At 37.9% G+C, this 18,137-nt stretch overlaps 1 protein-coding gene across 2 annotated transcripts in view; it reads left to right on the top strand.

Annotated features, from left to right (window-relative positions):
• skap2 (src kinase associated phosphoprotein 2) overlaps nt 1-18,137 on the top strand; it is a 283,699-nt gene that overhangs the window by 42,106 nt on the left and 223,456 nt on the right. For both annotated transcript variants that reach the window (XM_068002204.1, XM_068002193.1), the window contains exon 4: nt 1,417-1,515. In XM_068002204.1, coding sequence (XP_067858305.1) covers nt 1,417-1,515 — 99 coding nt within the window. The remainder of the gene's footprint in view (nt 1-1,416; nt 1,516-18,137) is intronic.

Below are 18,137 nucleotides of genomic sequence, written 5' to 3'. Positions count from 1 at the left end.
CGTGTACACTATGAGCTCTATCTCACCACCACCTCTTTCGACCCTTCCACTGTCTAATTTGTCATGCTGCTTGTCCGACATTCAGTACTGGATGAGCAGAAATTTCCTCCAACTGAATATTGGGAAGACCAAAACCATTGTTTTTGGCCACCTGCCACATGCTCCGTTCCCTAGCCACCGACTCCATCCTTCTCCCTGGCCACTGTCTGAGGCTGAACCAGACCGTTCACAGCTGTGGCATCCTATTTGACCCTGAGATGAGCTTCCGACCCCATATCCACTCCATCACTAAGACCACCTACTTCCACCTCCGTAGCATGCTCCGTCCCTGCCTCAGCCCATCTGCCACTTTTGTGCCTAAATTATCCATGCCAATCAGCATTTTATAAAGTGGATCACATATCCTTTTAACCTTCTCTCCAATAAAAATACATTGAACTTTTCATTGAGCCCTAAATCTTGGAACTATCTCTCATTCCTGTCTAAACCCTCTTTCATGCATTATTGTCCTTTTGAAGCTAGGCTGTGAAAAATGGCTTCCACTGGCAAAGTGCTGATGATGCCCAGTTCTTTTGCTGCTGTTAGATATTTGTGAAATTCCTTTTTTAATATAAATGATGCTGACTGTTAGTTTCTGGGGGAGTCAGTTTTGAATTTTGGGCGATGACTGGCAGAGTGCACTGACCGGCTGCTATTTCCGTTGGCAGAGGCCCCCATGATTTTGAGGCCTCAGCCTCATTTAAATTTGGCAGACGAGCTGCAGGACATCAAACTTGCCAGCAAGGTATGTGGGGTGGAGGGAGGGGTCACGATCGTGGAGGGTGGGATCCGCGGAGGAGCAGGAGGAGTAATAGGAATTCAACACTTGCCTTTGAAAATAATAATTCAACACTTGCCATCGCCCATGAAACTGATCGGAGCCTGCACAGCACACGCTCCGATCAGTTCCGACCTAAAATGGGAATCGGGGTCCTATTTACGCCATAGGACCCTGATTTCCATATTAAAAGGGGCCTACCGCCTGAAATAGGCAGGCACTTTAGACACCCGGCTGGTTAACGGCAGGTAAAGGCAGTGAAATTATAGTCTGTCTCCTTCCACTTTTTAGACATTTTAGGTGGAATTAGTAGCTTCTGGGCTTGATAGTGTTGTCCTCATTCCAAAGAACAAATATAAAAAAGATCGCTGTCTGCTGATTACTAACACTAGGTGAAATGTTTGATTGCACGCGTGAGCTCCTGTGTGAGAATGAGCACATGAACTGCTCTTAACTCCTTATTTGCCCACATTAAATAAACTTGCTATATGAATTTTAATGTTGTACTTAATTGAACTTCATTAAGCTTTAATGAACAATTCTCCTGTGCATATTAACAAAGAATGTTAACTGTGCTTAAATGTTAAATTATTTTGTAGGGGAATCAGATGATTCGGACAGCTATGAAGAACCGTTGCCAGATAGTGCTTCACTGGCATCTGAACATTATGATAACCATGAGGAAGCTGCAGCTGATGGTATGTGATAATGTTTATCTTAGTGTGGTCTGCTTTTGCCAGTTTTTCTTTGGGAACTATGAAATCTGGACCTTCAGTTTGATATTCTTGGAAAACCAGATAAGTAGCAATTTTACAGTGAAGTTGAATTGGGTCCTTGTTGGAAGGGAGCTATGAGAAATTGAAGAGCTCTCTCTAGTGGTATTCTAAGTGTATACAACCAAGAAAAAAAATAGCAGTATTGATGAAGCACAAAAAAGTTCTTCAATATGAAGCTCAGTTTAAAATGTACTTGGCAAGTTTGTAGACAGTATCAGTTCCTAACAAATATAAAATATATGAACTTGTTTCTAGTATGTCATTTTTTTCCTACTGCACAAGACCACTATGAAAACTGGCTTTGAGGATGCCGTTTGTAGTTTCGGAAATGTTATGTACCCTAAATTCATTTATAAGAAAATCCTGATTTTTATGCCATCATTGAATGCATGCACAGTAACTTGTAACTACATTACAATTTATATTAAATCATTGATTTATATTTACCTTTAAAGCGTCAGCCACTTAAATAACCAGCTATTCTATAGGGTGGGGATTAATAAAATGTCTTGTAGCTAAAATAGCAGATACGTGTACATAAAAAGAGATTTATCAAGGCAACAAACTTAAAATGCAGAATTGATTTTTATATTGTAGACCATATATTTATTTTATAAAGATGCAATATGGTTCCACTGAATTACACCAGGAACATTTTTCCTAAATATTATTTAAACCATCATATTCCACATGTGATACTGCTAAATGTAACTGAAGTAGCATGTGCAAATCTTGCAACCAGAACAGGAAGTTCACCTGAAGATAGCATAATGAAATAACACATTTTCAAAATATTAGATATGTCCTATGCACATATGGTATTGTGCATTTTGTATAACTGGAACGCAAGCTAAGGACTCGTAGTTAACAGAAAATAAGGCATTGGTGTTGCAGCTACTATAATTCATTTGCATTACAGGGCTCATGGATTGCGCAGCTGTCCCTATCCTACAGTTTATCTTGCATAAATTGCTGACCCCGACTGGTATTTTTTAAATGAAAATTAAATTCATAGAATTTTATCCAGAAAAAATTGTTTATTCAAAGAATATATGAACTAAGGGAAAAGCTGCCTGGAAAAGACATTCGAAGGAAGCAGTACTGTATTCTTCAATTATGTGTTTTCTTTTTGAGATGGGTTTAGGAAATAAACCATGGCTCCCAGAAAGCAACCATTAATAAAATCTAAGCATGCCTTTGTTCTAGTTGTCTGACCTGTTTGCTGAGGATATCCATAGTTGAGGCTAGCTGAGTACATTCACTCATGAAATGTAGTTTAGTTTAGGGTTGCGAATCAATGAGATTCTTGTTTGTGACTAAGAGTTAAGCACAAGTTAGTTTCATTCATTCCCTTCCCCTAACATCACCTTTGAGAAATATGTTGCAATTCCATTAATTTCAAAATTTCCTCTTGTCAGCATTGAAATATTGACAAGAATTTTTAAAAATGAAACTGAAGTTGCTGCCTAGAAGTTATATACATAGTTTGAAAGTTGCTAATCATTTTATACTGAATGGTTTAACTTAGGAGAATTTCCAGGATCTGCAGCAAACATTAAACTTAAATCAAAAATAAAAACTTTAACAACTCATAGTTAAGCACAATTGGGTGTGATATTCCTGGTATAAAGTCTAGAGTACTTGCTGACTTTATCCATTTAGCAGGATTGCATGTAGAGTAAGAAATGGCATCAGAAATGTTATTAATATTAATACAATGGTACTTTTGATGTATCCAAGTAGCATAATTACTAAATGTTGAAATATAGGTTTCTAATTGGAATGAAGAAGCATCCTTTGAAGCAAGGTTTCTACAAGCTCATAATGCTTAAAACGTGATACTCAACTGTGCAAGGCATAATGCTAGGACTTTGCAATCCTGTTTCTTTCCGAACTGATAATTTTACACACCAACTTATGTAACATTATTAAAAAAATGTACCCTAGTACATGACTTCCATGATCTGTTCACTAATTGTAGGCCCTTCCTTCCAAAATGCCATGTTAAGTTTTTGTAATAAACACTTACAGTGCTGGTTTTACAAAAGCACATACTGTGCTTGGAGCTTCACCTGCTGGGAATGTGTATTGCAAAATCATCTGTGCCCACGATTTCCCAATGTGTGCTTCCGATGAGTAAGGCTTCCCGCCAGAAGTGTGCATCAGCAAAACCTGCCCAAATAGTTGTACTCAATCAACGTAAGTCTGCAGCATAATTGCACACTAATTGATAAATGTCTAGTTTTCATCTCTGTTTACACATACTACATTGTTATGTATTCTGTGTTATGGTGTAGCCATTATATTGCATGCAAAGTAAAGCCACAGGATATTTATTACTTATAACCATATGAGGAACTTAAGTATAGAGACAATGACTTGATTTATTTTTAAGTGCTATACTACAAAAACTAAAGGCACAATTTTAAGCTAACATGCCCAGCGAAAATTTACACCCTGCCCGATTTTTACACCCCGCCCGATTTTACACCCCATTGACTTCACAAATCAATGGATTTGAAAATCGAGTGTGGTGTAAGTCGGACATCTCCATTCTCACTGGGTGTGTTAGGTTAATATTGGGGGCTTATGTCTCAGTAATTATGCAGCGAATTTCAGCCATTTGACCTTGAATTCAATAAAATGAAAGTGCTGCTGAGGGGGAAGGGAAGGATTATTTTAGTACTTATAGTAGGTATATATGTAAACCTGTACATTTAAAGTTTATATAGTTTTTTTTTCATTGAAATGCCATTAGCGCCAATATACATTATATATTATCTCTGTTTGCTGTTGAATGCATAAAATTGATTCCAGTGCAGAAGTTACATTTATTTTGCTGTGGTTTAGGATGTAACAACTGAAAAGAAGCTGGGTCTATTTCAAACACTGATTTTTTTTTTTAAAAAGCCTAGCTTTTGCACTGAGCTCTGCAAATGTGTACAAACATCTATTAGTGAATCGTTGGGCTCATGTTTATTCTTTTCAAATATGATGCTAGTTGACATTTGCAGAGGGAAAGGCTATAATTTGTAGCAGTTCAACATCTGTAATACACATCCATTGATATGAAAATCACCCACTTCCATGAACAACAACAACTTGCATTTATATAGTGCCTTTAACGTAGTATCAAACAAAATAACCAAGCCACAAAAGGAGATATTAGGACAGGTGACCAAAAGCTTGGTCAAAGAGGTGCATCTTAAAGGAGGAGAGAGGCGGAGAGGTTTAGGAAGGGAATTCCAGAGCTTAGGGCCTAGACAGCTGAAGGCACGGCCTCCAATGGTGGAGTGATTAAAATCGGGGATGCATAAGAAGCCAGAATTGGAGAAGAGCAGAGATCTCGGAGGGTTGTAGGGCTGGAGGAGGTTACAGCGATAAGGAAGGGCGAGGCAATGGAGAGATTTGAAAACGAGGATGAGAATTTTAAAATTGAGGCATTGCTGGACCGGGAGCCAATGAAGGTCAACGAGCACAGGGGTGATGGGTGAACGGGACTTGCTGCGAGTTAGGATACGGGCGGCAGAGTTTTGGATGAGCTCAAGTTTATAGAGGATGGAAGATGGGAGGCCAGCCAGGAGAGCATTGGAATAGTCCAGTCTCGAGGTAACAAAGGGATGAGGGTTTCAGCAGCAGAAGAGCAGGGCAGCGGCAGAGACAGGCTATGTTACAGCGGTAGAAGTAAGCGATCTTGGTGATGGAGGTGATATGGGGTCGGAAGCTCATCTCAGGGTCAAATAGGATGCCAAGATTGCGACTGGTCTGGTTCAGCCTCAGACAGTGGCCAGGGAGAGGCTTGGAGTCAGTGGCTAGGGAATAGAGTTTGTGGCGAGGACCGAAAATAATTGCTTCGGTCTTCCCAATATTTAGTTGGAGGACATTTCTGCTCACTGGACAAGCAACGTGACAAATCAGAGACAGTGGAGGGGTCGAGAGAGGTGGTGGTGAGGTAGAGTTGGGTGTCGTCAACGTACATGTGGAACCTGACGTCGTGCTTTCGGATGATGTCACGGAGCGACAGCACGTAGATGAGAAATAGGAAGGGGGCCAAGGATATAGATGCTTGCGGGACTCCAGAGGTAACAGTGCGGGTGCAGGAAGAGAAGCCATTCCAGATGATTCTCTGGCTACGATTGGATAGATAAGAATGGAACCAGGCAAGTGCAAACCCAATCAGCTGGACAACAGAGGAGAGGCGTTGGAGGAGGATGGTATGGTCAACCATGTCATAGGTTGCAGACAGGTGGAGAAGGATGAGGATGGATAGTTTATCACAGTCACAGAATGCAAAGGAAACCATTTTTTTTAAAAAAGTGTACTGTTTGCAGCTGGAAATTTACTTTTTAAAACAAAAACGGTTCTGGATAATGAGCACTGTCTAATTTATCACTGAGGTAGAGCAGAGCAGTGTGCATAAGTACGCTTGAGTAGAACTCCATTTTGCCTAATTCAAGTGTAGCATTTTTCCTTTGTTTTCAGAAGTGGTACCTGTGTGCAAATGGTACTTGTAGTATAACTATATTATAAAGCAATGGAGAAAGACAAGTGGAACAATAGTGTCCTTTAGCACTGTTATTGCAGATTGTAATGAATTATAAAATATAAACTTTGAATAATTACAATTTGCTGTATGAAATTGTAAATTGTACACCCTCTGGTGCATGATCTTTTTTACTGACTTATTTTAAAAAGGGAAATATGTATTTACCAGAATGTAGACTATATCAGAGTGAATTAAAAAATGTTCAGACATAATTGAGGTGTACAGCTTGATGTATATTTTGTTGCATTTGTGTTCTAACTTTTTTTTTCTCTTTGATTTGTACGGCAGAGAGGTATCTAGTAGCTTATTCAAAAACACAAATGGTATTTTAATTATTGAATTTAAAAACATGCTTTTTAAAAGTGTTACATATTTTAACAGACATTAATGATAACTAGTGTAATGTCATTCAGAGTGAAAGCAGAATTGGCTAGATATTGGTTTTCAAATTCATACTTTCAATTAGATTTCATAATTATAGTTTCTGTAGTATTTCTATGCCTTTGACTTTAATCATGTCTAACCAACTTAACTGCAGTGCATGTTTATTTTATATATTTATGTCGAGAAGCATTGCTTCCACTACTCGTATGAGAAATGTTTAAATGCACAATATAATTTATTATCTGCAGTTATCGTTAGGATCTCTTCTGGTCAATTTATCAATAAATTGAAAATGCACCCTGTTCTCTAAACCTCCTTTGGAACCTGGATAATATTTAATGGTTATTTTAATCAATCCTCACTAAAGGAAAATAATAATTGTATTTGTGCTGTATTGAAGACCCATAGCTGTCTCTAAAGAATCAAATTTTTGCAATAATACATTTGTGACTGAGGTTAAACATGCCTATGTCAATTATGGGGTAAGTCTGTGGCATTGCTGTTACATTTCCATCTCCTGACTATGTAGAGCCTTCATCCTAGACACATGCTACACTTCTACATCATCTAGCCTTTTCAGTATGATGCAGTTTAAATACTAAATCATGATTGCCCAATGTGGATATTTTTTGTATTATGGTCCCTATCCACCACCTGAATTCTCAATATATAATTTCTTATTTGGAATGTAACAGCTTAACCATCGTCCTGATCAAAACCTTGAAGCATAACTCTACACTCCATTGCTTTACCATCTGAGATGAGTAAAAATTCGTAGAGTGTGGGTACCCGAAAAATATTACCTCCTCTTTATAAGATACTCACTCACCTACTTGCACCTCTTGAGAGCATAGTGATCTTTTCCATCTCTCCGTGGACTAGATATGAATGACATTTGTACTTCTAGAATTACTCTCTTTGTAAAGGGCGCCACCTAGTCCCTCCCCCCAGGTATTTGGAAGCATTCATTAATAGCTCAATTAGGTTTAGGTCGCATGAAGAGCTTTATACAAATCAAATTATAATGTCTGTCCATTTGCCCTTTAATATTAGCTAGCATTCAGACAAAATATAATGGTTTGATAAATTATAAACTTCAAGTACAATGGTTGATTTTTCATAATGCTGATATAATTTTCGAGGTACTGTGAAGGTCAAAAAACTTACACCCATTTAGTCCTTTTTATTTCTGTGTCTGCATTTCTCTTTCAATCTCTGTCTGAGTCCTTCTAGTTCAAAAGTTCACTCAATTCCCAAATGACCACCTAATTTTCCAGTTATTCCCTCAAGCCATATGTGTTTGGGTTTCTTTATGGTTTATTAGGTACTGTAGGAAAGAAACATCCGTTATATCTTCTAATGTAATTCACACACACTTCAGTGGTGCTTCTTCTTGATTGCTGGCAGCAATTAAATCACAGCAAAGAAGGGTAATGCATGGACTCCCCAGGCCTACGCTCCCCTACAGAAACTGACAAAGCCTAAAAAATAAATGCCAGGCCCACCATTACCAATCTGCCTTTTGGCTGGCTGCAAGCCTGATTGATTGTGAAATCATAACTTGCTCCATGCTAACAGGGAGAGTTCACTGGTAGGTTATTGTGAGCGGATAAAGCACTGGATGAGGTTTTGATTTTTCTGTATCAGATCTGGGTACATCAGATTAATGGAATTTCAATTACTGCTTGGAATTGCCACAGCTTTGTCAGGAAAACTGATGGAGATTCTATAGCCATATCTAGTAGCTAATACCAGATGCAAAAAAGGTGTGCTCTTCTATTATACCAAAGAACAGAGACAAATTGGAATTGAATTGTTTTTAACATATCGATGTCTGCATTTTTGTCATTTTTTCATCTTTTCACCTCTTGAGACAGTTCTTCTATTAGGCTTGACAGTACAGTAATAGTTTGGGTTTATGAATCTGATTCGAGTAGGATGTTTTCATTTTAACTTTATTCACTTCACAGCTAATTATATCTATTCAACAAGTATACACTACTGATACTTATGGATAGGTTTTCTTGAAAACAAATCTTCAGATCTTGCACTTCATAAGAGTAATTGTGGGGTGATTAATGAATCAGTATGAGATTTGCACAGAACAAGGTAATGAGCACATTACTCACATGAGGTTCATTGGTTATCAATATATTTTGATACCACACCATGTTGTATTTCTTCTCTCCCGTGAGAACCTGAAATTTTTTTGAAATCAAATTACTTCAGTATCATGTGGATATTTTGTAGCATTTATTAAGTATTTTCTTGCAATTAAATCAGATCGCATTTGATGAGTGGAGCATTGCAAACTTCCCTTGTTTTTAGAATGATGAGCAGAATTAGTATATGGACATCATTATTGGCAGTGCATATAATTAATGTGATAAATTATATTGTAATGGGAATGATCAATGCTCTGGCATATTGTGGTTTGATATTTCTGTAATATCATTAAATAGAAAATAATAGATATCTGGAAATGATTACAAGGATGTAATCTAATTGGAGTTCAGATTATGTCCTAAATTGCAGTGGAAAGCTCGAGTAGGTTATAACCATTATCTTACATAAATCTTGAAATTGTACCCTGGAATTACTTTACATTTGCATGAATTTTATTCAGTTTGGATCATCTTTGTTGATGGCATGGAACCATTGCTGTGCTCTGCTAATAAATTCATGCAAGATGTTGACAATCCTGATACTGCTACAAATTTATTTAAATAATATGCAGTTGATTGCATAAATTCTGTGTCCATTGTGCATATATTTTATACTGGCACAGAATTTCTCAGTAAGGAGCTCAAGATTATTTATTGATAAAGCTTCAGTAGTGACCTGTAAAGTGCTGAAGGATTAGCAATTGCAACATATCAATGATAGACATAGTGACAACTGCTACCAGCTGAAAAGATCCAAAATTAAATAAAACTATCCACGAAGTGAATAGTATTTAAGAAATTGATATCTGGCATAATTGCTCAGGGTACCGAGTACTGTTTAACTGCTTGAGCCTTTCTTTCATAGTTGGTATTATCTGAACCCTTTGTACAAATTACTGCCTTGAGGTTACTTGTACCTATCCATCATTTTCTGTAAAATCTAGTATGTAACTTAAACATTGCAGCATTTTTTGATCTGTGCACCTGAAATGCGATTTGCACGTTAGTGGAATGTTCGGTTAGTGCCTTTCATAAAAATTACAACGTTTACATTTGTGGTGTATAGAATTTGCCTGTACAAAAACTATTGTGCAGTTAACAGTGTTGTAAAAGTTATATTTGAGACTTTTGTGCCAAAATTACTTATACAAGCTCATAAATGGCATCCCCAAATTTTTAGATTATAAAACCCTGTGTAAAGATGCATTGAATTTTAGTATACCTATTGCTTGTTTGCAACTAGATTGTTTTCAATAGCACTTTTCTTGTACCTGATTGAAAAATAGAATCAAGAAGACAGAAAGAATGTCTGATTGTCTAGACAAAAGAAAAAAAATCACTACATTGTGGTGGCTGTGGTTTAAAAAAAATGTAGCTTTGGAGGGGAAGGTTATCGGTTAATGACTCTGCTTGATTTGCCCTGACCTTTGTACTGAGATACTCCTACTGTTCAAGAGCTGAAAATGTAGTATTACTGTTAGGTTACAGAATGATAAATGGATCTGTGGTGAGTGACTGAAAATAACTAAACAGTAGAAATGAGACATACTATGTTTTATATATTGTAGCTAAAAATCCAACTCAGATTTGATTGAATTTTCTAACTAATAAGCAAAAGAATTCTACTCAAAACATTTGCTAGGAAATTGGTGATATTTAAGGAGTCGGCAAGAATACATGAAACTAAATAAATTGATTTCCAAGTACAGCAAATATAATTAAATTAATTTTTATCCTCTTAATTGAATGTACCTTCATTTCATGGCTAACTGCCGAAAGTCATACAGGAAAATTGGAACCACTCCTGTTATAAATCATCAATAAAAAAGATTTCAATTTTAATTACAGTAAAAGGGCTTGTCCCAACCCTATATAAAATAAAAACATTGCTTGTTTAATAGATTAAGTTGCTTGATATTTTTAAAGTATCTCTCCTGGTATTGTGTCTCTGTTACCTAACTGTATTGTCTCTGTGTTGCTGCTTCTCTCTCCCTAACTCTCTCTTTCCCCCTCTCTGTCTTTGTTTTCTTCTTACATTTCAAGTGAGGGGTGGCGGATGGCATGGTGTGATGTGGAATGGAGTCACCATTTGGCTCACGGCTGCATTTCGATGGGGGTGGTGGGGAAAACTTGGCTCTCAGTAGCTCCTTTCCTATCTCCTCCCCCAATCACACGTGCTTCTCTCCCAGCCCCTCATTCCTATCATTTATCCCTATCTCTTCCCCTTTGAACTACTTGCTGCTGCACTATAACTTGCCTCACTTCTAACCATCATCCGCACTCCCATTCACTCCCCTGAAGGGCAGGTTGTAGGAGGACATAAGCACCCTGTTTCAATCCTCACCACTCCCTTTACATTACCTTCCAATTTGTTTCACTTGGAGGCTTTGTTTGCTTCTAAATTTCAGCTTTGTTAAATTAAAAATATATCAATTTAGAATGAGGAAAGACATTCTGTGTGCCCTCCCCTTCACTGCCCTCTCTTTTTCGCCCCCTTCCCCTCTCGGCCCCCGCTTCCCTTTTTTCTTCAGCCCCCGCTTCCCTTTCTCCCCCACCCACCCCCTCCCTTTCCACCCCTCGGCACCCCCCCGCCACACCTCCAATTCTCCATTTTGGCCATTGTGACCCTGCCCTTAGGAATTGTCTTCTGAAAGTTCTCTACTTTGTATCTCTCTCCTTTTCTTCAAAAGAAACTCTTTTTGACCTGCCTTCCATTTACTTACCTAAATTCCTTCACTTCCTTCCAGGTGTTCAGCTCTCCCTTGCTAAGCACTTAGAACATTTCTTTTAAATGAGAATCGCTATGTAAACATTGTTGTGGCTGTTTATATTTTACTGACTGGATATTATGTATCCATATTTTGAAGCCTGAACGTGTCATTTTCAGATTGGTTTAAGAAAGAAACAAATTAAAGAAACTTCATCCCCCTGTTAATACGCAATGATGCAATTTCATTGCCTGGTGTATTTTTTTATTTAACGTTGAAATTCTGTTTGCTTCCCAACCTCCACTGCAGCTGAACAATCTGAATCCAACACAAGGCAAGATTATTTAAAGACAATGAATTAATTATATTTCCTTGTTCTAAATGGATAATGTATGTTGGAGTGGCACATTGTGAACCCGCCGGCTCCTTCCCCCCACACACACCTGAAAAATGTTTGTGCTGGTTTAAAAAAAAGGCCTTGATAAAATTGGCTTGACTATCTACTCAGCCTTACAAATGGTTTCAGTGGGAGATCTGTTCCACTCAGGTGGGGCAGATTTTTAAAAAAGATGTTTGTCCTTAGCTTGCTGTTTTAGGCTACCTTTTGTAGGAAACAGTAATCCTGCATATGTCTTCTGTCTGTCACAAGTTTTTAAAAAATATCTGTAAAATCAAGCTCAACATTTAAGTGCAATATAGGAAACTTTTAAGAATGTATTTTTCCACAGATATTCATCATTTATTGCTGAAATCCATTCCAGTAGAAGTGCCACTACCCCCCCCCCCCCCTTAGTTTGGAGAATGGGGATAGCATAGGTTTTAGCTGTGAATTATGGCAGTGAGAATCTGTGTGCACCTACTGAAAGAGATTAAATGTGTTTGAGAAGTTTGGGGTAAAGGAAGCTGTACATTTTGCTGAATTTCTGCGAATATGTGTGAGGTTGCTTATTTCGAGTTCACTGATAACTGGCTGCTAGTCCTATAAACCTAGGGCTTGATTCTACAGGATCAGCACATGGTTATTTGCTGCCATCTCTTGAGTATCCTATGTCAGCTGATTTATGAGTGCCTTCAAACCATCCTAGAAGTCAAACAGAAACATCTGCTATCTGTGAGAGGACAACACTTCTCTGCTGAACTGAAATCATTTAGGGACAGGACAGAGAGCATGGATTTTTGTGTGGAACAATAAGTTCTCTTGTGCAATACAAAGAAGGAGGAGAAAAAAGTTTCTTGGGTGTGTCTCTTTGCTCCTTAGTCCCCAGAAGTTTTGGTTTTCCTGCTGTGCTGTGTGCTGCTCCATGTCCCAGATGTTTAGTTGTGAGCCACCTTTCAGTGCTCTATGCAGTGAAGAAAATGAAGTGAATGGGCTCGTCAATCTAGCCGCACAGCTCGTGAAAATTAAGAGGTATGAAATTTCAGCCTTATTTCTCTTTGCCTATAATAACTATGAGTGCCAATTTTTTGAATTGGGACAAGTTTATAATTGCTGAAATAGTACTGTAAATCTCCTGATCATTTTTAAGAATACTGGACTAAAGTTTAATTTTTTAAGAAAAACACATTAATGTTTATTTTGATTTTATATTTGTCATTATAGATCAAGATAGTATTTTAAAAAAAAATTCCTATGGAAAAATATTACCTCAGATTTTTAATGCCCATAAACTGTTTTATGCAATAATGAAGCATGCTAAGTATACTACAAATTTTAATCTGATTATCGGCCTCCAGGCCTAAATCTATAATTAGAATAATTCTTGGCATATATAATCAGACCTCTCTTGAAAGAGAGCAGGGACAAGCATAATCATTTTCTGTTCCTATGGCAACTACTAGTGTTAGACCAAGGCTATCTGCATGATGTAAAAAAAAATCTTATTAGTGTGTCACTGAATAAATATATACACAAACAAAAGATACTGTATGTATCTATTTTTGAGACCTTGTGGTAAAAATCATTTGGGAAAAGTTTCATCACCAATGGGATTCTCTATTCAGATTAATAATAGTTTGTGGGAGACTTACCAAATGAAAACAAAATATGATTGCAAATATCAAAATCGGAGTCCTTTCCAAAAAATAAATGAAAGATATTCCTGAGTGAAGTGAATTAGAGAAAACTAATCTTTGTATGCTAATGGATCTTTAAAGACGACATTTACTTGATCAGCAATATCTTTCCAGATCTAGTCACATGCTTGTTGACTCTGGTTGCTTGAGCCATTCAAGATTTTTTGACTAAGGATGTGTGACATTTGGAAGGTATAACACCTTTCAAAGACATCTTACCTGAAAGTACGGCCTCAAAGGCCGTACTTTCAGGTAAGATGTCTTTGAAAGGTGTTCACATCGGTTTCAGGCATGAAGTGGGCAGCACACTTAGAATGCGTGCCCAAAGACGTCTGCTCAAGGCTTGCTCCAGATTGGGCCTAGGGCCTCATTTTCGCAAAACTGATGAGTTGCAGATGCCATTCGGGCATCGTGATACAGCTCACCAGTTGGGGCCTTCAAATAATCAGCCAAGTCAGTCCACAAGTAGGTCCTAGGGTGGGGGCAGGGGGAAGGAGGGGAACGGGAGGAGTGCAAGCCCAGGCTGGCAGCGGCTCGCAGTACTGTTGTGGAGCCAGGAAGAGCACTCCTGTTCCTCCTGGCTCCGCATTAAGATAAGTTTTTTTAAAAAAAACCTCTGGTTAGACCACAGTATATCTGGAAAAACTAAGTGGAGCATGCGCGTGCTCTGCTCAGTTTCTGCCGAATTTGGGAGTTAGGCCCCTGATTAACACATTCAACGATATTTTGTCTCTTCCTCGTCAAACATAAAAGTTTGCACTTCCTTAATTCTTTAAGAGGGAAAAATAAATGTGTTTTTGCCCATGGAGTTCCTCCCAAGCTTCAAATATTTTGTGGTTTTTAACATCTTCATTTGCAAGTTTCCTCAGCCAGATTTTTTTTTGGAATATGCTCTGTGGAGAATATTCTTTTTGGGCAATTGGTATGGAACAGACTAATTTAGGTGATGTCAGGGAGAGGAAATTTTTCACATCTTCTTGACAGAATGGGAATGTGTCTCACTGTAATCTTGGCACAAGTTGAAATTAAAGTTAGGATACCTGCCAATGATTGGTCTATAAAAGAATAGCAAAGAAATTCTTTAGAGCTGTTAAACTGAAAGAAATAACACAATGTCAGCCCAAATTGCATATTGACCACACAAAAGCTCTTTAAATGGAGAATATTTACAAAATTGTGTGAGAAAAAAATTCAATGCTTTTGGTAAGACTCTGAGTAAGTACCTATTAGTGATTGTACTTGCCTGCAACATTACTTGTTTTTTTTTCTCCTTGGTACCTACCCTTAAATATTTTCCCCCGTCTTCGTCTGTTCCCCATCACCACATAGCATTCCCCAATAGAGTGCAGGCAAGTAGACAACCTGCTTCCCAGCCTCTACCAATGGTACTTTGTAAACAGGTGTAAGGCAGTGTTTGAAAGGGGTGATTCTCTAATTTATTCATCTTTTACCTCCTTTCAACTGGGTGCTGACAGCTCAACTGAGATCAGGAACACACTGTGTAGGAAATTGTAGCTTGCACCTGTATCCTAATGTGTGGTGGAGATTTTTAAAAATGAAGGAAAATCTTGATCTATTTGTGACTTTTTTTTTAAAAAGGCTGACTTGCACTAAAACAGTAGTGCGGTTTTATAGAATGGCTGTATAAGACATGGTGAATAAGAAGAATGCACGTGAAATAAGAAATAGTTCTGTTGTTTTCATAATCTGCAAAAGAATTGATAGTTTTTATAACCTTTTTACATGATTTAGAAAATCATAGAGATGTTATGGATGTGTCTCTTAACGGACAAATTTTACAGACTTTAGTGTTTTGTTCAGTGAAGCTCCAGACACATCAATCAAAGGAGCAAAGAAAGGTCCAAATGAGGTGAGGAAGATGCAACTAGTAGTTAACATTTTTATTAGAACAGAAATCACTTAGCTTGTGATCCAAAAACCAAAGCAATGAGTTCCAGCAGTGCTCTACACTGGGAGTATCATGGCAATCAGGGAGGTACTTTTTAAAATGAGTAGAATAAATAAGAACAATCCCAATTTGCAAGTTATACAGAAATTCGGCTTCATTGTGCTTCTGAATCCATTGCTAGTGACTTAAACAGAACCACACTGCTATTGCTGTTGGTTGATTGAATGTGCACAGAAAACCCTAATGGTGACAGTACTCATCAGGATAGAGTTCAGCTAGCGGTCAGCAACAAATAATTCGAGATTGTTTCTAAGTTTGTGGCTGGTGGAATTTGCTTCTTACCCATAGCCAGCAGAGCTGCTGAGTCTAGTTATTTTGATTAGAAAGGAAACATATTCACTTAGCAACTGCATTTGCACAACACACAGCATTTATACTGCCTCCGAAGGTTTCACATTGTAAAGACACAATTGGACTTTATTGTTGATTGATATACAAAAGATTCTGGTTCTTGCGGTGTTGCCAATCTTTCTGTTTATTAGTCTTACTTTGAATTCTCATCATATGTGTGTGAATTGAGTGAAATAAGAACTTAATACCTGTATATAACGGTAAACGTAAATTGCTTCAGATTTCCTAAACATCAATCCACATAAATGTGTAAATTATCTTTTGTTTGCTATTGAGCTTTCAAATCGCCAGCCTGGGGCCATCAGACTTTTTAATTGAATGAGAGTATTTACAACTTCAGCAGTAAACAAGGGGTGTGACGGAGCAGAATTTCATCAGAAGATCTTTATAGCCTTTGCATGGAAATCTGGCAGGAAAAGGGGAAGGTTTATTGCTTTATAGCCTTCCTCACTCAGTCTACATTTCTTTGGAGAAAACTGAAAAGGGATAAAGAAAAAAGGATGTAGCACAGCAGCTGATTTCAGATGTTGATGAGCTTGTCACTACTTTTTTAAAACATTTTTTTGCTGGCGTGGGATAGGGTAGAGTTTAGATACGTAACATTGTTATGCAATTCAGGAAGTTATTCCTTGTCAACTGAAATACGAAATTCAGTATTAATTTTCCTTTTTTGATACTACATGTATAGATTCAGATTATTCCAAAGTAGAATTTTCACCATGGGTATTTTGATTCTATATTACATATTAATTTTACAACTGCAGTGTATCATTATGCCATTGAAATGTGTGTGCAGAGGGGAAGGAACTTTTAAAAACAGTTGGTTGTAAGATTGTTGCATTTCTTGCACCTATGAAGTTAGTTTATTTTGAAAATGAGGATTTTGCAATAGAAGCTAAATTTTGGAATAGAGTTCATTCCAATATTTCACGAGACATTTCCTTCTGAAGCAAGTGTGTTTTAATTGTACTGTATAAAAGGTAAGAATAAGGATGATTAAGATTCTACCGTGAATTTTTGCACATGAAATGCATCATTCATTTTATGGAACACCTCAGAAGTTGGGAATACACGCACCCTCCTCTTTTACATACTTTCCATCTCTTTAAGGAATGTTACGTCACTGTTCACAGTCAGATAACATGTCCTAATTAATATTTATAAAACCACATATGGACACCTATAATTAACTTTTGCTTTAAATGCAAGATTTCCTATCCCTTGTTGAATTTTGTGCATATGTTGGCTTTTTAAGCTGGTGCTGGGAAAGGGAATATACAACTTATAGTATCCAATGTCAACCTCTGTTTATTTAGTTAATATTGTGTGGGCTAGCTGAGGATTCCCTTAGATTGTCTAATAACAATGAGCTTTTTAATCAACATCCGAGTACTCCCTACTCCCTATTGGGCAAAACTTTCAACTTTGGCACAGTGTAATCATAGAATGGTTACAGCACGGAAGGAGGCCATTCGGCCCGTCGAGTCCATGCCGGCTCTCTCTGCAAGAGCAATCCAGCTAGTCCCATTTCCCTCCCTTTCCCTGTAGCCCTGCAATTTTTTTCCCTTCAACTACTTATCCAATTCCGTTTTGAAAGCCACGATTGAATCTGCCTCCACCACCCCCTCAGGCAGTGCATTCCAGATCTTAACCACTTGCTGTGTAAAAAAGTTTTTCCTCATCTCGCCTTTGGTTCTTTTGCCAATCACCTTAAATCTATGTCCTCTGGTCCTTGACCCTTCTGCCAATGGGAACAGTTTCTCTATCTACTCTGTCTAGGCCCTTCATGATTTTGAATACTTCTATCAAATCTCCTCTCAACCTTCTCTGCTCTAAGGAGAACAACCCCAACTTCTCCAGTCTATCCACGTAACTGAAGTCCTTGACCCCTGGAACCATTCTAGTAAATCTCTTTTTCACCCTCCCGAAGGCCTTCACATCCTTCCAAAAGTGCGGTGCTCAGAATTGGACACAATACGCCAGTTGTGGCCAAACCAGTGCTTTATAAAGGTTTATCATAACTCCCGTACTTTTGTACTCCATGCCTCTATTTATAAAGCCCAGGATCCCGTATGCTTTTTTTAATCGCTTTCTCAACTTGTCCTGCCGCCTTCAAAGATTTGTACACATGTACCCCAGATCTCTCTGCTCCTGCATCCCTTTTAGAATTGTACCCTTTAGTTTATATTGCCTCTCCTCGTTCTTCCTACCAAAATGTATCACTTCGCACTTCTCTGCGTTAAACTCCATCTACCACGTGTCCGCCCATTCCACTAGCCTGTCCATGCCCTCTTGAAGTCTATCTATCGCTATCCTCCTCACTGTTCACTACACTTCCAAGTTTTGTG

The sequence above is a fragment of the Heptranchias perlo genome, chromosome 2 (genome assembly GCF_035084215.1).
Source record: "Heptranchias perlo isolate sHepPer1 chromosome 2, sHepPer1.hap1, whole genome shotgun sequence".
Taxonomy (NCBI): domain Eukaryota; kingdom Metazoa; phylum Chordata; class Chondrichthyes; order Hexanchiformes; family Hexanchidae; genus Heptranchias; species Heptranchias perlo.
This window is presented reverse-complemented; position numbering and strand designations above follow the sequence as displayed.